The sequence below is a fragment of the Corvus kubaryi genome, unplaced genomic scaffold, assembly GCF_017639235.1.
Source record: "Corvus kubaryi isolate FWS band 111438036 unplaced genomic scaffold, C.kubaryi_AGA036_p1.0 37354, whole genome shotgun sequence".
NCBI classification, from domain to species: domain Eukaryota; kingdom Metazoa; phylum Chordata; class Aves; order Passeriformes; family Corvidae; genus Corvus; species Corvus kubaryi.
In genome coordinates, this window is record NW_024581116.1 from 17,298,790 (window position 1) to 17,321,045 (window position 22,256).

At 37.0% G+C, this 22,256-nt stretch overlaps 1 protein-coding gene across 1 annotated transcript in view; it reads right to left on the reverse strand.

Moving 5' to 3' along the window:
• The window catches only part of SNTG2 (syntrophin gamma 2), a 193,383-nt gene that overhangs the window by 31,095 nt on the left and 140,032 nt on the right, over positions 1 to 22,256 (reverse strand). The window contains exons 13-14 of the mRNA XM_042032748.1: positions 16,535 to 16,573; positions 7,076 to 7,192 (exon numbers count right to left, since the gene is read on the reverse strand). Coding sequence (XP_041888682.1) covers positions 7,076 to 7,192; positions 16,535 to 16,573 — 156 coding nt within the window. The remainder of the gene's footprint in view (positions 1 to 7,075; positions 7,193 to 16,534; positions 16,574 to 22,256) is intronic.

Below are 22,256 nucleotides of genomic sequence, written 5' to 3' on the forward strand. Positions count from 1 at the left end.
ATTAAATTTAGATATTATGAATCACCTACTGAAACAGGACTGAAGAACTCTAGAAGAGGAAGTTCTAGCACCACATTTTTTCAGGATATAGAGGGACTCATGTTCTAAGATTCTTCATTTCACAGTTTTTATATCTTACCAATCAAATGGCAAACATCACTTTAATACAATACATCAACTAGAATGTGTAAAAACATGTTACAAACTTCGTTTTATTACAAGCAATGTCTCACAAATTAAAGCTCAAAACATTACATACTGATAATTTTAAAATTACATTATAGAAGTATATAGTACTACTTAAACCTTTTCATATTGAAATCCAATGTTAGCTGGTTTAGAAAAGAAATTTAAAGAAATTTTAGGTTTTAACTTGTCCTCCCATCACTTCATAAAAGGTAGCAATTTTTAAAGATATATATTTCTATTTTTTAGGTTTCCATTTCTACTTTTCTTCTTGTAAGGTCCATTCAATATTTTATTTGAGTTTTGCATTTTAATTATTGTACAAATAAGAAATAATGTAAGTTTTGAAACAACTGAAACAGAGGACTTATAAAACTAATTCATAAAGAAATATATCTTTAAACATGCTTACATAGAGTAAGTACTGCAGGTCTTGGCTTAATCTTATTTCCAGGGAAATATTTTGTACTTCGGTGGCTCTTTTGAAAATAAAGTAATTAAATAATACATGTTTTGCCCCATTACTGTTGATCCTCCAAAGGTATATTCATGCTTTTTGCAAAATAAGGTATAGAGTAGAATGGGGGCTAGTTCATTATTTGGTCTTGAATATCTCAAAGGGAAAGGATCTTTTCCATCTAAGTTAACAGCAGGACAATCCTTTATTGCTCTAAGTGGCTAGACATAGAAGCATAAGCACTGATTCATCTGCTGTTTATGAAACTGACTTTAGTGACATGGGCTATGACTTGAAAGCTGTTGAGATATGAAAGGACTTTCATTTGCTCATATCATTTGTTTTGATTCCTGAAGATTAATTTTAACTGTTGGAGTTCTTTGCACTGTTAGTGATGGACAGTGGTGACACTGCTGTGCCATTAAATTCACTCTGAATACTTCAGACTTCTTCCCATTATCCCATGCATCTCTTTCATCCTTTGATGCTGTGTAACCTCATAGGACTTTTTCAGCAGAGACAGGTAGTGATGGTGACAACTGCTGGCACATATATAAGCCAAGGCTTTATTTTATTGTGTATATCAGAGAAAGGCTACCATACTTACAGAGTGAAACAGTGTGAATACCACTGTGTGCAAGGTGCTCAGAACACAAATGACATGTTGAGAGGAATTTTAAGGAGGCAAAAGAAACATATTACAAAGGAATACTAGAATCTAAATAGACAGCTGACATTAATTATAGTTTTAATCAGAACTACCATAGTATGTCTAAGCTTAAAATGTTATTGTTATAGATTGCTTTACTTTAAAAAAAACCTGCAAATAATCATATACTCCTAGTCAAGGAGAAAAGCTGTAAATCAGAAAAGTTCACAAAAATTGCAATATCCTTCATTCGATTTAAAGAATGTTCCAGTTGATTGCAGGTTATCCATCAGCACACATTTAATAACTGGGTAATAACTAACTAAGATAAATGAGATACTCAAGTATATTTCTTAGGAAATAAAATAGTTTTTCTCATTATTTCCCCTTGGAATTGTTCCTGCAGGTATTCTATACATTGCAATTTCTTGGGACTATTTTAGCATGACAGTATTATTATTTTTTAGGAAGCATTTGACAAAATGTTTCAAACAGATATATTTAGAATAGATGACTTAACGAGGCATACTTGCATTCATTGAATTTAGTTCTGACAGTGTCAGAAATAGTGGCAAAATACATGAGAGTTTAATTAGCATTCAGTAAGCTCCTACTTACAAATTATCATGTTTGTCTAGTATATGAATTTATGACCAACAGAAGCTGAATGTTACTTTTATCATTGGCAGACCAACTCCTTAGCTAACCCAATGCATTATGTATGGCATACTTGGTTCTGTAGACATTTAGCTATATTAATCCTTTAAGAAACATTGTAAAAATAAGACATTCATAAACTCACAGATAACACTGAGCTGATCAAAAGATATTAAAGCCAAACAGAGTTACAAAAAATAGGAACCTGCAATTACAGTTTTAAGTCTCTAATGAGAGACTGAAATAGGTATGTAGAGTTGCAAAAGTCCCTACTGTTGAAGAAGTACTTTTTACTTTAGCATGAGTTTCTGCAATTTCCTCATGGTTTAAAAACAGGCATTGCAGTGGAATTCTGAAAATAAACAAACTAGTAAAATTTAGCTTTACACAGACCGGGTGATCTCAGCATAAGTTCAAACTCATATTCCAACTATACTTACCTTTAAATGTGTGTTTTAATCATTGGCTTTTCTTTAGAAAGTTAAGATTTAAAATACAGAGAAAATAATGAACTCATCCTGACACATACAATGCAGTGAACAATTGACTCAGAAAGTTACTCCCTAGAAGAGAATTCTGCAAGTATAAAATAGGCGTAAAAGACTTTCATGCCTGCTCTGAGATCACCACTAAAGAAAAAAATATGGGGTGCATGTAAAAGAGAATCATACTTCAAAACTCACTTAAATCAAATTAACATAACATAGTCTTTGACTTTCTCTGAACACAGAATCTGATTCTAGAAGTCTCCAGAGCCCCCCAAAATATTAAAAACATTTGAATAAGTAATGGAAGAAAATCCAAGCGTCTATAATATTTATTACTGGAATACAGCAAATGCTGCATTATCTGAGAATTAAACAGAAGCATCCAATCTGCCTAGAAGTGCTAAAAAAGTCTAAGGAGAAGATGAAATACTTCTAGGTAAAGCATAATTAATTTCACTGGTCTCTTCATTCTTCAATGGAAAAAACCCCAAGAATAATTTAAAAAATTATTGTAAGATATTAAAAAGGAAAACAAGAATCAAGACCTGTTCCTGAGGTAACTATGATATGGCATTATAAGAAGCCTAAAGATGCCCCAAACAACTCAAACTGGATGGTACAAAACACACACTAAAACACAGATCCTAGCAAATCCTATAGCAACATAAATACAGACTTGTGTGTAGAATTAGAAAGTTTACCAAAAATGATCAGGGTTAAGTCTGTGCCCTCCAACTTATTGCCACCTCTCTCCTAATATGTTACATTGACATCCTGTGTAATGTAAATTACCAATAGATGTATTTAGAACTTACATGGCAGCATTAAAAACACTGCATGTCTTAATTACATTGCACAAGCTTCTCTATACTGTCTGTCAAAGGTGGAACTATTTATGTTACTTTCACAATATTCTTGTATTCATTCTTTTCTTAAAATTATAAACAGCACATGCAGTGATTGTCTAGCTGCCTTCATGTTAAATCACTTCAGTGCTATTTATTTAATCACAAGGAAAAAGATAGTTTTGCAATTAAGGGTTACACAGCAGATCTAAGGATATGGCTATGTGAAGACTTTAATGTAAAAACTGTAATGAACCCTAAGGAAAACATAAAAAAATTAAACAGTACAGATGTCCCCTACATCTAGCCCATATTCCATTAAAAAAACCCCATTAAATTATTTCCTGGAAATTTTCAAAGACATAAAAAATAGTTCAATTTTGAATGACAATTTAGAATAATTTTTCCTCAATTTCCTCTAGGATATGAATTTAGAACTTTTCCAATATCTGAAAATTGACAGGAATTCTATAGATGCTTTTAGAATGTAATAAAGTACTGCTTGTATATTAAAATTGACACAAGATTAATTTCTATTGGTTCAATGGTGTTTTTCAGATATGCAGTTTTCAGAAATGGGTCACGCTTCCAATACAGCAGTCTGTAAATGAAATCTGTAAATTTCTTAAATACAATTAAATAAGCCACTTCAGGGATGCAGAAAAACCATTCTCTGTTAATCACACCATTCTTGCTATCTACTTCTATGGTGAAACTTCTACATTTCTGGAATCACCATTCTGGAATCATCTGAGATATTGCACAAATAGTATATAAATAGAATATTACTTGTCATAGTGATTTCTTTCATAGTATAATTGCCACATTTTTCCACAATTTTCTTTATTTTTGCTCATAGATAACTATGTTTTCCATTCTTAGGAAAGTTACCAGCTGTATTTACATTCATGTCATCTTTTACACACAATGAAATAGAAAAGGAGTGGAAATTGTACCAGATCCTTTTACAAGCAGTTGTAAAGTTATGGCTGAAGGTAAGTGTAGAACTTATAGGTCATCTGCTTTGTGCACACTATATTGATATACTGATATGCTGTGTTGATTCAGAATACAAATAGCAATAGCAACATCTTTTAAATAAAACATGTTAAACTTGTCTCTTGTAAAGATCATGCAAGTTGAAACATCTATATTTTTGTGATTGAACAGTCCATTTTTTTTTTCTCCCACTTAAGACAGTAAAAAAACCAAACCTCGGAGCAACGGTAAGAGCAGTACCATCAAGTATCTCTAAAAGGAGTGAAGGAGCTCTATGCCCAGTTTCGTGTGGGGACCTGTGTTTCCAGCTACAGAGCTGGGACACGTGACACAGAACCAGTGTCGTGGGAGCTCTCCAGGGTTTGGCAGGGCAGTGTCCTAACTCATGGCCCTGCAGTGGGCTGACCCTGTCACACAGCCAAACACCCACACAGCCCCTCACCACCTCCCCATGCCCCTGCCATGGGATAAGAGAGACAATAGGAAGAGAAAAATTAAGAAAATGCATGGGGCAAGAAGAAGACAATTTAGTAGATGATGGAAAGGGAAAGAAATCAATTAATGCAAAGGTGATTTCATGCTGCTCACCCCAAGCAGGCCAATGCCCAGCCAGTCTCCAAGCAATGGCTACTTTTGAGGACCAAATCCCCATTTTTTATTGCTGAGCGTGATGTTTCATGGTACGTGAAATCCCTTTTGGTCCATCTAAATCAACTGTTCTGGCTGTGTCCCCCGTAGCCTGCCCCAGCCCCAGGATGTTTGCAGGGTGAGCAGTGAGCAGAAAGGCTGCACCAGCCCTGCTCAGCATCAGCCCAAACACAGCTGTGTTAGCACTGCTTTAGCCCCAAGTAAGAAACCACTGCCACTGATCTGCTATGAAGTAGTGACCTCCACTGCAGCCAGGCCCAGTACATGCCCCACCCAGCAGCAGGGCAGCCGTGAGACTGGGGAAGCCTCAGCTCCAGGCACCAGGCATGTCCCTGAGAGCAGGGACAGGCTGAGGCTGGGCCAGGACATGGGCCCCAGGGTGGCCCTGGCTCACTGGAGCCATGGCTGGGCAGGGCAGGGCTGTGGAGCTGGAGACTGGCCCCGCTGCACTGCAGAGCAGCAATGGGACCGGGGAGCGAGCCCCAGGGAAGGGGGTCAACAACAGCCAGGCCTAGAGGTGCCCTCAGGAGACTGATAATCAGCTTCAAAGTGTGGCTTTAGATCCAGGTTTGAAGTCTCCAGATGGGTGGTTGCTGGAAACTGCTAGTTTGGTGTTTAGTTTTTGGGGTTTTTTCCCCTATTGAAAGATGTCTGTGGAATGATTAAAGAGCAAGAAAACTGGTCAACAGGTTTTATGATTTATAGACTCTGTCACATTTACTGGTGCATCATATTATTGAGATGACACAACACACTGACCAAACGGATCCCCTTTGTTCATTTTTTTGAAAGCCAAGGTTCCTACAAAAAAATTTGTAGGAGCATAATAGATTCTGTCAAGTAACTTATACTACCAGTCATCCCCACTTGTCTGCTCTTAGTAGAGTGCTGAACATGGTAAATAAAGTAGTTTATCCCAAATTAGTATCATATGAATGTATCATTTTAATAATATCAAAAATGTGTCTTAGAAACAGGTCTGAAAACAATAATTAAACTTTGATGAAAATAATTCATGTGGTGTGTTATTTATTTGTTTAATATTTCTGCCTAGTTTTTACATTTTAATTGGATTGTAGTAATTTAATAAAATTTAAATCCTAGCCTTAACATATTAAACCCCCAATTTTTAGAGGGGGGAAACCTCTGCTTTTCCCAGATGTGTTGTCTCATTTTAAAAAGAATACTATTGGCCGTTTTAGAATGTTTGAAGTTAATTGGAATCATTGGATTAATAATTTCAATCAAGAGAGGCAGAAATTTTACTTATTGCACTTCATTGAGGTTCACAAATAACTTTTTAAAAGTATGTACTTCCCAAAGGTACTGCAGAGTACACATATAAAGAATCAGATTTTCTTTGGATCAGCAGACAAAATTAGGAGACTGAGCATCTTCTGAGCAAAACTGCAAGCAAATTGTATAATTGAAATTGCATTCTAAGTCCACATTTTAATCTTAATGATTTGTTTAAGGCAAAGGTTCTCTGGAGAAAAAAAAGAAAGGATTAAATATTACCATGTGGTAAGTATGGGTCATTTTTTAAAACAGTTTAGAATTCTACAGCTCATTTCCATTTAATCCTTTAAAATCAATTTTTAGAAAAATATTAGATAAGTCACCTGTTGCGAAACAGAATTCTTGTTATGAGGTATATAGATTATCAAAGCAAGATTTGTTCGAACTGTACACTTAGCACTGGATTCTCTGTAACACCTCGATCCCTCGCTTGCGTGAAAAATCCACAGGTATCATCCAATAGTATGGATGGTTTATTTCATGATGCATCTTGTCTTTCAGAAAGCAGAGTAACTACTAACTCATTACATCTACAAAAGACCTTAGAATAAATAAGGCAAGAAATATTAGGCCTAACAAACCAAAATAAAACCTGACCTTGACAACTTCAAAAAACAAAACACATCCCATAAAGAATTCTTTATACTATCCAGATACAGCAAGCTTTTCAGAGGACCTTGAAAGAGGATAAATATCTACAGTTTATTGAAATTCAGTGGCGTCTGTGGCTTTAACTTATGTTGAAATCTCAGCTGACCACTTCACTTGATAAAGGAAAAGAAACCCGGACATAACAAACAGGTTTTCATTTACAATGAAACTGCCACAAAAATATTAGTTTTTTTACCGGTGGAGTGCTGAAAATGTAGAAGGATGAACCCTTCAGGGCCAGAAACTTGAATTTGTAGAGCTGAGATGAATCAGCTCCTTCAAGTCTCTCATTTACCCATCCCATATGTATGACCTGTAAAAGAAAATAGTTGAAAATTAAAGGCCTATTTTTCAGTGGATCATAAGAGTGGTTTTAGTAGAATAGGATGCATCATCTACTTCACATTTGCCTTTGGACCATTTCCATATTCTGGAAGTGTACAGTATCATGCCTGTGTGTCAGAAGTCCTTGAAGGGCTTCTTGTAGGGCAGGTAGTCTGAATATCTGAAATTCTTGTAGGGCAGGTAGTCTGAATATCTGAAATAATCCCTGTTTTAAAAGCCACCTATGCAGGTCAAAGCAGACTCTCACTTGAGCCAGCAGAAAACCTACATGTACCAAAGTAGTTCAGCCGTTTATAAAACCTGTAATACATTATCTATAGCAGTGTCAAAACCTGGACATACTGACACTTCTATTACAGGTACCTCTAAGGAAGTACCTCTAAACAAATCACTAGATTTATCTGAAATCAGACAGCTTTCTCCAGGCTCATGCTTGCAACTGTTAACAAAGTCTTTGTCACAATTGTTGTGTTTCAGAGTTTATACATATACATTTTTTTCATATACACTTTATCTCATTTATGTTTTCAAATAATTAGATATCAAATTCAGTGATTACACAACTTTAGCAGTGTTACAATGCATGCCTTTATTTTTCAGATAAATTATTGCTAAGAAAAAATGAAATGAAGAAGTAAAACTGCATGCTTCATTTTTGAGGTAAATGCAAACTTATAAAGGAATGCCATAAATAATAATGCCATAATGTGGTAGCAGAATATCATGAATGTAGTTACTGAAAAATAACAAAGCAAAAAACATTCCAGGCTCCATTTTGCATACATTAAGAGGAATTGATTGCTCTTGAAACAGGTACTTAAATCTAGTGAGTCACCAATCTGAACATACTGAGCATCGCTGAGGTGCTTGCTCCTTTTGAACTATGGCTACGCTTACAGACAGTAATGAGTTACACGGGGCAGAAATGCTAAAGCACTAGCAAATAGTAAAATATTATTTTAGGGTTTTTTACTTTCTTTCTACATATCTTTCTTACTGACTGGTTTATTTAATGTTCATTTAGACCTCAGAAATGGAGAAAGAATAATTATTCAGTTCAAGAAAAGTCTGTACGGAACAAAAGCAAACAAGTGTTGGTACTCAGTAACAAGCTGTCTGTGGTTTACTGGGTTACTGAGATTTTAACTGGATCTCTGTACAGGGGTGGGAATGTTAGTCATGTGATAAAAACTATTCTATTTTTTTGACTGAAACCTGCCATTTGAAGTTTCCAGGAGTGCTCACAAGGTGTAATACTACAAACTGTCCCTTCTCAGCAATGCTTTTCCTACTGTTTGAAAATTACCCATACAACATTGATATATTATTAAGTTTCTAACATGCTCTAATACACTCTCCAAAAGCTCCTGTAAGAAGAAAATGAGCAATGGCACTCATTACAATGAGATAAAACAAGTCACTAACAAAATGTAATCCAATCATAGCAGATAAATGAAAGTTTTTATTTGGACTTATTGTTTTCCTACAGCAATAAAGTATCCAGATACTGCAACGACTGGAAATATAACATGTTAAATTTAATAAAACAGTCAGTACCTTTTGTATATAGTACTTTCAGTTAAATACTTATGAAAAGTAAATGATGCAAAACACTCAGGGGGGAACTGAAGAAAGAAAATCAAGTAGATCTCTATGTATGACACATCAGAACAGACAGATACACTTATGTAATTAAAGTGGGATAAGAATCTACAAGAGACACCAGCTTGACCTGCGAGAACCAGTGTCATACTATGAGGCACAATGGAGCTATAACAAATCAGGAATGCGAAGAGAAGTATATCTTGAGGTACCTTAAGTCATTTTTTTGGGTCTTTTCCAAAACAAGTGGTAGATGGCCTATTTTGAAGAGTAGGGCAATTGGGGCAGGAGTGTGAGGGGGGGCAAGCAGTCCCCACACATACATAAAGTTTAACTAAAAATAAAAAAAAATTGGAATGCTGTCAGTTTTGATACATTACATTAATGGTTTCCACTGTATATCAGTTACATTCAGTTATGCCTAAATGGCTACTAGAGAGCAAACAATATGAGAACTTAGAAATTATGACACTCAAGTGTTCTATGTGCTTTAGTTCAAGAATGAAATTTATAACTCCAAGCTGGGCACAGTTTGAACACCAAAAATAGCAACGTATCCACATTATGCTGAAGGGAACTATGAAGATAGGTATGTATCTGAATTAATACGTCTTCCCAGGCATTGTCTGCCTGGGCAAAATATAGGTTACAAGTCCTTTTGGGTAGCGATAATAGTTTTTACTCTTTGTTTGCTTGTTTTAACAAGGAGGCTGGTAAGTTGGACCTGATGTCTCTCACCTTTACTCATTATAGCCTTCTTGTTCAAACTGAGATCCAAAGCACAAAACCCTCTCATGAAGACAGCTACCACCAGTAAGTTGCCTTACTGGTTATGCATTCTTATAGTATAGTAGATCACTAGCACTACTTGTGCAGCAGGAACTAACCAATCTAGATAAAAATGGAAAACTCACATCCTTCACAACTCTCTTTTTTTTGTCTTATATGTCTGCTTTGTGTTTTAGCAATATTACAACAATAATAACGAGCAGAAAATAAAGAAGAAACCACTTCAAACTATAGCTATTTAGCTCACAGAGCATATTTACCTCACAGCATATTAGCTGACTAGAGGTTAAAAAAGTTTAAGTGTTTTTAAGTGGTACTTCTTCTATTAGAGTAAGTTTTTTCAATTGAGGATCTGAGGTCCCAGAAGAAGTCTCTGAAGCAAATCAAGACAATTTTGTTAGGAATTGAAAAACTGTCCTCCCATATAAACAAAGTTTAAAAAATTACCAAGGAAGATCTCAATTCCATCTCTATGTGGCCTCTTTATGCTTAAAGGAATTTAGTCCTGCTCCCTTTCTACAGGTGTAAGTTGTAGAATTATAGTCTTCAATAATCTAACTTTTTCAGACTAACCATTAGGATAAAGTAATTTTATTGCTATGTTATATTTTAAAAAACTTTTTTCTCTATTTTGAGAAAAGAAAAAAGAAGATAAACTGATCTTTCAAGAGTAGGTGCAGGGTTTCTTTTAGGCTGCAGGATGAAGCCAGGCAAATATGTTCATGGTGTGCTTTCAGCAGCCATTCTGCTATGAGGAACAATGAGAAAACCCTCAATATTTGAAAAGATTTTTATTTAGAATTACGTTCCTATAATTATCAAACACAGAGTAGAAAAGAGGCTTCTGATAAACTTAGTACTCTACCTTCTCCATGATACCTATTTTGTTTCTAAAAAATGCATCCTTAATGTTTGCAACACCTCTTCTAATGGAGGCTTCCTATTTTCTCTCAATAAGCTATTCTAGCACTTTGTTTCTCATGTCAAACGTGAATCACTCTTGCTGTAATCACAATTAAAGACTTTATTTTGCCCTATCCACTAAAGACTCAAGTGATTTTGACCTTACACTGGAAGAGTTAAAAAAACATAGTTCACAAATGGAGCAAAAAACCACAAACAAGGATATGTAGCTTGTGTGGCATCATTCTTTGCTGCTTTTTTTTTTTTTTTGTGTGTTATTCTCTGAGCACAAAGTTATCTTTACTGAACATTTCTTTCATACCTCTGCCTCTGTATTTTCTTCAACCTGTCCACAAAGGTCACAGAAAACCTCTGGTCAATACCTTTTTGGAAACATAGTGCACAAAATCAGAGGTAGTATTGCTGCCAAGGCCTTACAGCAACAGGAACGCTTTGCATGTCTTGCAGTAGCTGACTTAGGTACAGCCCACAGTACCTGCCTTGCTCAAAAGCCACTGAACAGACATGGTTGTTCTGGCATGCAGGTAAGCAGCCAGCCTGGCCTGATGTTAAACTGACAAGGTAACTGTGAGATACTGCTGGACATTGCTCACGATGTGAAAGGAGGAGTTGGCTGGTAGCTGAAGCCAGCAAGGGGGTAAACAGCAAAAAGGGGGTAAACCAGAAGGAGAAGTATGCTAAAAGAAAGTAAATAATGGATGAAGAATGTCAAAAGATAATGAAAAAGGGGACTGACTTACAGACAGTTGTGCTGGTATCACAGGCTGAAATAACCAAATAAGGATGTAAAATTTGGAAAAAATAAAGGTCAATGGAGACGCAGTAAAGTGTGGGTGAATTCCTTATTTGTGAGGGGGAAAAGGTGGAAAAGAGGAATATAAGGTAAACCAAAAGAATGCAAGTTTTTGGGGTCTCTGTTGGTCAACCCTGTATCTGATTACAACAGGCTAATGTAATCATAAACTGTAATAATAAACCATAGTAATAATTCATAAAAACAAACCTGTTGTTTTTCATATTATCTCTATCTGACTGGCTTCTGAATTAGGGACATCTCTGAGTTCTAGTAAGACAGTGGTGGATGAATTAAACCTTCCTAGAAGAATTTACACCCCCAGATAACCATCAAGCATTTTCCAGTAACAACCTCTTCAGTTTTTCCCAGTCTTTTACATATACTTAATTATTCTTGCATATACACCATGTCCTAATCGGCTTCAACCCTGTTTTTCAGACTCATACTTCAATGTGACAAGATCATCCTATGTCTAACATGGTATTTTAAAGCTTAATGTCTGCAAAATCAGTAGGCTTACTTTCACTAATGCACCATAAAGGCAGAATTCAAGGGAACTGGATCCAGATCAGACCTCATCAGTGCTTCTAGTCAATATATCAGTTTTCAAAGTGAACCATCCATACCTGATATTGGATTATCCAACAAAATCTGTACAACCAAATCTGTGTAATACTTGTTTAAAATATTTTAATGTCGAAAGTTGTCAAAAGCCTTGCTGGAATCAAGCTATGTTGTGGCAACCTCCTGTCACACATCCATACAATATATTGCATGATCACAAGAGAAAATTAGATTGGTTGTCACTATTTATTATTGACAAATTATTCAGGGAAGTCATTTGTCATCTTTCTGCTCCACACAGGTATTTTGTTTATTTCTTTCAAATTTGTTTATGGAGATTGAAGTCAAATTGACTAGTCTCTAATTGTCCAACTTCTCCTTCTTTACTCAATAAGCAATCATAATGTTTGCCCTTTTCAAATATTTAGATATAAAAAATAAATATCAATCCAACAGTATGTATTTTTGGAAAATTGAATCCCAAATCTAGCAAAGAATCTAGTACTTTCAATTCTCTAGAGTATTATAATAAACTATATCAAGCAAAATCAAAAGTTATGATGCATAGATGCTGTGTGTTTCATCATTGACACAGGTTACATAGACACTTGGAACCCAAGCTTCAGCAGTGCTACTTATTTAATCCTTTCAAATTCATATAACCCTGAATATTTCTTAAAATCTTGTAGTCCTTGACTTGGAGCTGTCGTGACATGTCCTGGTATAACTAGAACTTGCCAAACAATTTCCACAGTCTGGGATTTTAGCTTTGGTGGGCAAAAGGAAGTTAACAGTGTGGAAGTAGCCAGACCATACCAATTAAATTCATGAACCGGTACTGTTTATTTTAACAGTATAAACATACCAATAATAATTACAACTTCTACTACCTTGCCTAATACCTCTAACTTTGGACCACAGATGCAGGGCAAAGTCACAGAATCAGAGAATCATAGACTATTCTGAGTTGGAAGGGATCCCCAAGAATCATCAAAGTCCAAATTACAGCCCTGCACAGGCCAAGAATCACACCATGTTTGTTTGCCATCTTTTGGCAAAGAGACCCATAAATACAGCTGGTTTAGACCCAAAAACCAATATCTTACTTCTTTGCCGTATTCTTTATTTAAATACATACAGAATTCATCACGTCTGCAGATTCCGTTTGCAGTGAAACCAGTCAGAAGCAATATGAATAACAAAAAAAAAAGCCAGGTTTACGAAGTAATTTTTTGTGTTCTTGATGACCCTGAATCCTAGTTTGTTAATGGCCTGTGATAAACAGAATCTGAATGAAACCTATTCACATCCAACCTTCTCCCTTTATAAAGTTGTACTCTAAAAGCAATGAAGAAAACTCACAGCAGGTAATACAGTAATGAAGCTCTAAGGACCTGTTTAATTCTTCAGGAATGTCCATGCTCAAAAGGAAAGATAAATTTGCAGCTATCATCAATTTTACTTCAAGGCAGTCCTTCAAGTGACCTTCAATCTCTTAAGGTTATCCTTTCTCTAAATTTTAAATCAATTGCATTAATAAGAGCTATTCAGGTCTGTACAAACATTATGTAACTGACACTAATAGGCTCCATTAATCTAGGACAGAACAAGTCCTCTTCTGCTTTCAGTTATCATTGCCAAGTTTTATATGATGCCTTTGTGATATATTTATCTGAGAAATTCCCGTTTTGATTGTTTTTAAAGCCAATTTTCACAGGACATATAAAGTCTGAGTTGTTCACATTTGTTCCTTTAATATTTTTATGTTCTCTAATTTTGTTTACTTGAACTGCCCAAATTCATTATACTTTTTTTTCTCCCTCATTTTTTGGCAGAGAACAACAACAAATTTGTTGCTGTCAGTTCTACCTTAAACTTTCAGCTTCTGAAATTAAGGTCCTAAATGTATTGTCTCTTCTTTTCATACCTGGAATAGAAAAAGTGGGATAGATTTGCACTGTCTTACTTTAGGCACCTACTTTAGATGGTAGGCTAAGAGACAAGTCAAGACAGCAAAAGTGGCTCCTATAAAGGATAGTTAAAACACTGATACCCGAGTTTCACATTTGAACAGCTCTCTGGAACAGAGTAAGTTTCTGCACTGATTATTTAGGCAGTTTATGGAGACTAGCCTGTTTATTTAGGAAATCAAATTGTGTATCTAATGATATATATCTAGTTGTATGACTCTCCCCAAAATTTTTTAAGAATTGAGGAAGAGTATGTTGTCCTTTTTTCAACTGAACTCATTATGTGTGCCCAAACTGATAAGAAAAAATCTTTGAGTAGTTACTAAAGTACTTGCGGTAGACAGTTACTAAAGTACTTGCAGACATCCAACAAAAGATATCCAAATCAAACACCTTTTCCCTTGACATTCATAATCACCTATTTTTCATATTGGTTTAATTAATAATTAAAAGACATGGCAAAGAGAGTAATTAAATCACAGAATTACAGAACACTCTGGGTTGGAAGGGAGCTTTAAATGCCTTGGAGGTCAACCCCACTGCAAAAACAGGCACATCTTCAACTAGATTGGATTGCTCAGAGCTCCACTATGTTTGTGGAGCTTGAATGTTTCCAGGGATGTGGCATCCACCACCCCTCTGGGCAACCTTTGTCAGTGCTTTAACACCCTTAATGTAAAAAAACCCAACTTCTTCTTTATGGCTAATCTAAATCAGTACTCTTTCAGGTTAAAATTATTACCCGTTGTCCTATCACAATAGATCCTGCTAAAAGGTTTGTCCCAATCATTTTTATAGTCCCCCTTTAAGTACTGAAAGGCTGCAAAAAGGTCACCCTGGAGCATTCCCTTTTCCAGGCTGAACAGCCAAAGCTTCCTCAGTCTCTTCTCATAGCAGAGATGTTCCATCCCTCTGATCCTCTTTGTGGCCTTCCTCTGGACCTGTTAGAGCTGGTCTACATCCTTCTTAATTTGGGAGCTCCAGGGCTAGATGCAGAGCTGGAGGGGTCTCACAAGAGCAGAGCAGAGGGGCAGAATCACCTGCCCTGACCTCCTGGCCTCTATACTTTTGATGCAGCACAGGACATAGCTGGCTTTCTGTTCCCTAAGTCCTCTCTGCCCTTCAAGTGCCTTATCACAGCTTCTAGGAGGATCTGTTCCATGATCTTCCCAGGAACAGAGATGAGGCTGACAGGTCAGTAGTTCCTGGGGTCCTCTTTTCTATCTGTTTTAAAAATGAGTGCAATATTTCTCTTCTACCACTCACCAGGGGCTTCACCTGAATTCTATGACTTTCCAAATACCATGGAGAGTGGCCTGGCAACTGCATCAGCCAATTCTCTCAGGACTCTGTGATGCATTTAATCAGGTCCCATAGACTTATGTATGTTCAGGTTCCGGAAGTGCTCACAAATCTGATCTTTACTTACAGTGAGAGGGACTTTACTCTCCCATCACCCATCTCGCAGTCCATCCACTAGCAAGGTGTTGGAAGACACTTCCAGTGAACACTAAATACTCACTTCCTTTATGGAATAGGCATTCATTTTAGTTTTAGGGGTAATTTGATTATGTTCTACACACAGAATTAAAGTCTGTGGTGGGTTTTGAGGTATATTTTTTAAAAGGATTAACGCAAATATAAGAAAACAGTTTCCTGTTTTAAGAAACTGTTAATGCTTGAATACTTTCAGTAACTTCTAGAAAAGTCTATACATGTCCATGTACATTTTACAAATAAGATGACAAACTAGTGATGTGTGAAAGAGTATATAATATGTCAAGCTAATAAATATTTATTTGATCCTGATATGAAGAAATTTTTGACTCGATCTTTGACTTCTGTAAAAAATTTTAATTTCTGCGGCAAAACACTATAAGACATCTATTTTTCACCTTTACAATCTACAAGCCTAGAATTTTTGAAAAGAGGTGGGACTGGAGTCTCTGTTCTTCAGTAATGATTCAATTCCAGCCTGATGCAATGAAAACAGATGTAAGTGAAACCCATTAGTTTTGTAATACAAACTTCAAAGTACTTTCCAGAATTAACAAATTAGTCTGGAAAATGCTATTATATTTTACAAAGTAAACAAAAAAGCCCTCTTTGCAATGCTGCAAGAAGTAAGAATACTTCCCAGTCCAGTAAATTCATCTGGGTCTTCAGGACATTGGTCTAATTGGAGTAGAAGAAATGTATCATCAGGGTCCTGAGCTCCAAAAGTCACAGAAAAACACACATGGCAAATGCATTCTGCATAGCATGGTACATGCAAAACAGACTGCATCTGGAATACACCCCTTGGCTATGTGTGCACCATATGTGATGTAAACTGGGAGTTAACAGACTCACTGCTGCAGTGTTACATGCAAACGTAGACTGTGCTTTCCAAGACCTGGTTGGGAGTTCCATTGTTCCCCTCCCATGTATTTCATGGCTCCATCTAATCCACTTTTTAGGTTTACAGTGGATGATTCTACTTATTACTGTGTATTATTATGCATATTAAGAATCTCCTGTATTGAGTAGGTAATTTCAGAATTTCAAACCATAGAAAACTTTAGAATTTTAAAACTGACTAGATGAGTATATGCAACCTCTACAAATTTTCCAACAATGTAATCACAAGAATTAAAAGAAATGTATAATATAATGGAAATCTTACCTGGTCAGAGGGAGAACAGCATTTATTTGCCATTTTCATCTATAAAAGAGAGATGGAAGAACACACAGAGTTATTAATATGCTGAAGAGTTTCTGTGGTGCAATTAGCATTGATTGATTTAGTTATTGAATACTATATTAATACTTCCAAATTATATTTTTAAGAAATGATACCATTCAGTGCTTAAATATTAGATTTTTACTATTACAGTGAATTAAAAAAAACAAGTATTTGAAAGACAAAAGCCTTTTATCATATTTTTCCTTAAATACCTCATAAAGATTTGCATTTATGAATTTAACTTTGCCAGTCTGAGTGAAAATATTATACTACACTGTAGACATCTCACTGAGGTCCCAGTTAAAAAACTGCTTAAGCAGATTCTTAAATGAGTTCTGCAATTAAGTCCTTGTGTAATGATAACAATAGACTATAAGATGCATTTAAAGATGAAAGGAGAATTGCATCGGCTTTCCTTTTAGTTTACCCTCCAAGACAAAGTTTTTCCTCTTTGTTTAGATAATGAAGAGTTTTGTTCATTTTGACTTTTTTCTGGCAGTCATAGTTTGCATAGATGAGTGGGGGACAACACTGACATATATTCTCTTCTTTAAAGTGTAACATTTCTTTAAAGTGCAATATTGTTAAGTGCAGATAAGAATCTAGAAACAAATAGATTAGAGTGGAAAACCAGACTTCCCTATATGCTAGGTGTAAGCTGAAAACTGTCCTAGAGTACTTCCAAAGGACCTTGTTGTCAAAAAAAGCCTGTTTTATTAGAAATGAAAGGTTTGTGATGGAAGACCAAAACTCTACACCTAGGCACAGGGAAATCTACAACCGCCATAGGAAATGAGCAGAAGAAATCCAGGGCTATTTCTTGTATCCTGGGCATACCCGATTTTTAAGATGGAATCTGTGGATGTAACTCAGTAAAAATGGTGGTGCCATTGATTGTTGTGGGTTGACTCTGGCCAGTAGCTGAGCACCCACATAGCTCCTCACTCCCTTCCCTCAACAAGCAGGAAGGGTGAGAGAATAGGAAAAGCAAAAGCAAGAAAAATTCTGAGTCAAAATAAAGAGAGCTTAAGTGAAAGAAACAAGGAAAAAACAAATGACATAAATGCAATCACTCTCTGCCTCCCACAAGCAGGCTCCAAGCAACAGCCATCTTGGAAGACAAACCCACACCTCCTTTGTCCACTATGTCACTTCTATTGCTGAGCACAGTGGTATGGAATATCTTTTTGCCCACTTTCAGTCAGCTGTCCCAACCATGTCCCTTCCTAATTCTTTGGTCATCCTTTGCTGAGGTGGGTGAGGGGTGTCAGAGTGAGAAAAAGTCAAAGCCTTCATCCTGTGCAAGCACTGTTCAGCACCAACCAATACACTGGTGTGTTATTAATGCTGTTCTAGCCACAGATACAAAACACAGCACCTGCTGCTATGAAGAAAGCTACCGCCATCCCAGCCAGACCCAGTACACCTGTATGGCTTTGTGTTAGGATTTATATACACACACACACTTGCACCTAACAGATAACAATAACAAGTCATTGTCCTGCCCAACGTGAAGTATCTATGATCATAAACAAAATGGCCCTAAGACAAAAAGCAGTGTGGAGGGGTAGGATAACAACAGGAGTCTAGACTGTAGGGACGGAGGGTGAAAGCAATGCTCAGGGCTGTAGGAGCTCTTGTCAGGCCTAACCTATCATGGGCGATCAGGGCTCTTCTACCTCACACAATTACTTTTGCAACCTTTTGGAACTGAATTGTGCAGTCAAACAGTGCAGGTGTGCTGGTGGGTCAGACAGCTGGGAGTGACTGAAGGTCTGAGGTTGAGGTGGCCAAGCTGCTGGGAGCCTGGGGCATCTGCCAGGCCTGGCTGTCACCTTGGACAGTGTGTTGAGAGATCCTGCTAGGCTCTTGGAGTGGCCCTACCAGCTCCCTGCCACCCTAGAGGAGGAGCAGGGTCTACCACAACAGAGGTGGGTCACAGCCTGCAGGTGCTGGCACCTGCAGCTTAGCACAGGCATGGAGCAAAGACGGGGATGGAACTGAAATTCAGCTGCTGAGTGGAGACCGGGGCCCCAGCAAGGCTCCTCACAGGTCATGCACACAGGTGTGCCTTCCTCAGCCCGGCCCCTGACTGCAGGGCTGCACTGTGCCGGAGCTGGCCTGAAGGACAGCTGGGAGAAGAGATGGCTGAGATTCTTGGTGCCCTCGGGGCCCCAGCAGTAACAAATCAGCCAGAACTCAAGAACCTCCCTCTGTAACTTGGTTAAAACAAATTGATGACATGCTCAGCATTGCAGAAGGAAGCAGACCTCATCAGTCTGATTTGGGGGTGGGCTTAATCCTGCTGGAGCAGTTGTGCAGGTCTTAATGAAAAGACACCTGGAATACTTCAATGTCAGTAAAAATGCTGATACACCCTGCCCATATGCAGGTCCAACCTTTCTCCTGTGCTTCAGACACAAAAACATACACAAAGTAACTATATAAAAGCAATGTTACACACAGAGAAAACATAATTTCTTTTCAAGAGTCCAAAACCATGCTCAATAACAAGATTACTATAGCACAAGCCAGTGCAAGTAAATGGGTTCAGATGTGCCTGGAAAAATGTGTGTCAGACTGGCCATGCAGGTTTACTGCACCATGATGGTATTCCGACGAGCATCCTCATAACCAGCTCAGCTTCCCATTGGTAAGGACGATAGGGAAGAACGCTTTGGACTCTGCAGCTGTTCGCTGCACAGACAGCAATTCCCTATTCAAAGCAGGATGGCTGCAGCCCCGATGTATCTGTGGGGAGAGGAAAGATCTGCTTCTATATCATATTACATCCCAATGTCATGGGGCTGAGGAGAGAGAAGTACAAACTCCTCACTTCACCCGGCACCATGTGTGCCCTTCACATGCCTCCACAGCTGGTGCAGACAGACAGGAATACAAATGGCATACATTTACCTTGCTGGCAGCGCATGAGCTCTCAGCACTGCAGCATAGAAATGGGAGCTGGAGACAGCAGGGGAACTAAAACAAAAACCTGGGTCTGCAAAGACTGCAGGCAACTTGGGAAAGGAACCATTAAGCAGATTGTAATTCCTATACTCCGTTCTAAATGGATACATACGGAGCAGGAACAGAAATGATTCCAAACCATTTACCTAAATCTAAATACCACCCAGGCTGGGATTTATCTCACATATGATATACCTATATTCTCTTTCCAGAAAACAGTGAGAGTGAAGGATCTTGACAGGCACCTATTTTTTTCCTAGCTGTATAGGTATCCTATGTGACTGCTTATTGCTTGGCTAAGCTTAGGGGATGTGGTTCCTATCCTTACTGACTTCCCTTTACAACCTCTACAGTTTGAACTGTGATACTTTGAACTGGAAATTTTTGCACTTAAAAGAACAAAAAGCAGCAGTGAAGAAATATTATGCATTCTCACCCTGGGAATAGAACTGTTTGTACAATCATTGAGGCAGTCAAATTTGTATACTGCTTCCTACATACAAGGATTTTGTTTCCATCTACATGTACCCCACATTCTGCGGTGTAAAGAAAGCAAGACCTTCTCAATCTTCTTTCGTTTCTTTTTTTTATGTATGTTCAAAGCTCATATTTCAAAAATCTCTATTACAACAGAAATTTCACACGACTGCAATGTTTACCTGAAGAAATAAAAGAGAAGGTTTACAGACTATGACATTTGCAATTAAGAAAGCTGTCATGGGCATAAATGTCATCTGTACTAATAATTTATTTTACTTTAATATAAAATTTTAGGTTTCTACCATGAACTGGATGAATGAACAATGAAACTGCTGGAATGATTTATAAAAATCATAAATAATGTTTAAAGTGGAACAAGTGCATCATAACTTGTTCTCTTACCTGCTTATGACCTACTCATTTATTTATGAATATTTTTTTTTAAAGTAACATCTTTAGAGTACACTAGGAAAAAACACAAAATCTTGAGAAAGTTATAAATATAAGAAACAAATCTCTATAATGTAAATGAACTGACAGAATTACCTTTAGGTGCTTCTACTGATTATGACTGAATTTATGTTCAATGCTATATTTCAAAGAAAATAATTAAGATCCATGAGAAAAGCCACACATATCTAATAGTTGTCAATCTGAATGGTGAAAAATGGGGAGAGAAATATAAATTATCCCAAAGACCTTTCTCCTAAAAAATTATCACCATCATGGCATTGTCACTTCAGACTGCAAAGAACCCTTCATCTGAAGAAATTAAGAACAGCAGCAGTAAGAAGCACATGTAGATTAACTTGTTTCCTGTGCTTCTTATTTCATCATGGAAAATTCACTGCCGGTTTCTGTTATCCCTCTTCCCTCAGTTTTTTCAACTGCACCTCCATCTGTGAGAAAAGAGGTGTATGAAGAAATAAATGCGAGGTGCTCATTCACCTCTATTTATTTCTGCCAAAGGTAAATGTAAAGAGCTTTGAGAACATTTAAAATGGGGATTAAATCACAAAGGAAGATGATAGGGTAGTTCCATGCAGGTAGAAAAGTATGTGAAAAAAACAGAAAACCAGAATATGAACAGAGAGAGGAATAATCTGGGGCAAGGGTCCTCAGAAATAAAAGTAAATGCATGTTGCTTGTGAAGCTGACTGTTACTAGGAGATTTTCTGAGCTCAGCACACAAAGCATGTATCAGCAATGAGGGCTGAAAAGACACCCTTACATTTTTCTCCATATTGCAGCATTCCCTGGCCTCCTCTGCCATTTAAGAACTAACTCCAGGCTGGTACCAGAACCATTATTTCTCATCTACCAAGTAGCACTCTGTAAATATGCTATCATACAGGGGTAGCATTCCTATGCAGTGACAACTTCTCACATCTTCACTGTTGAAAGATGACTCCTCCTATACACTTGATCTCCAGAGAGCTTGCCTTTGTATAGAAGTTAGATGTTTCAGTACTTCAAAAGAGTAGTCTGACATTAGCAGAAGTGTCACATTATGGCAGAGCTATTTTTGCACTACCTACATTAGGACTGTCTCCTAGCATCAGCAGGAGATCTGACAAAGAGCTGCTGAACATGACTGTACTAGGGTAAAATAAAAAAAATGAAGTATATCTGGGTAAAGTGATACAGGAAAGATTGCGTGCACTGTACAAAAAATATCCCTATTAGGAGCTCTTTAAGAACTAAAATTCTAAAATAAATTATTCAAAATATTATGCAAAAATGTAGGACAAGAATGTATATAAGAGTAGCACAAATAGGCACAGTTTAAGTAAGAATGACTAAAGTGCAAGAAAAGTTGCTAAAGTCATGAAACAAGTACCAGCAAAAGAAAATGTAAAAACATGTGAAAGTAAAACATGAATAATGCTAAGTATTGCTTAAAAACCTAGTAATAGCTCAGGTAAGGATGCTGACATTATGCCAAAAGTTATTAGCAAGAAAATCCATTGTGACCATGTATCTAGTAAGAAATTTCCATACAGACATGATGGCACAGGACAGAATAAGAAATCAATAGTTTAAATATTTGGAGAAGCAACTGAACTTAGAGTCAGCAAGTACTCATGAAAATAACCCATAACCAGATAAGGAATTCTCTGAAACAATTTTTGAATCAGTAGTGATTATCTTCACTCCTGGAGAATGGGGAGACACTCCACAGAAGAGGAGAAGTGCAGAAACAGAAAGAAGC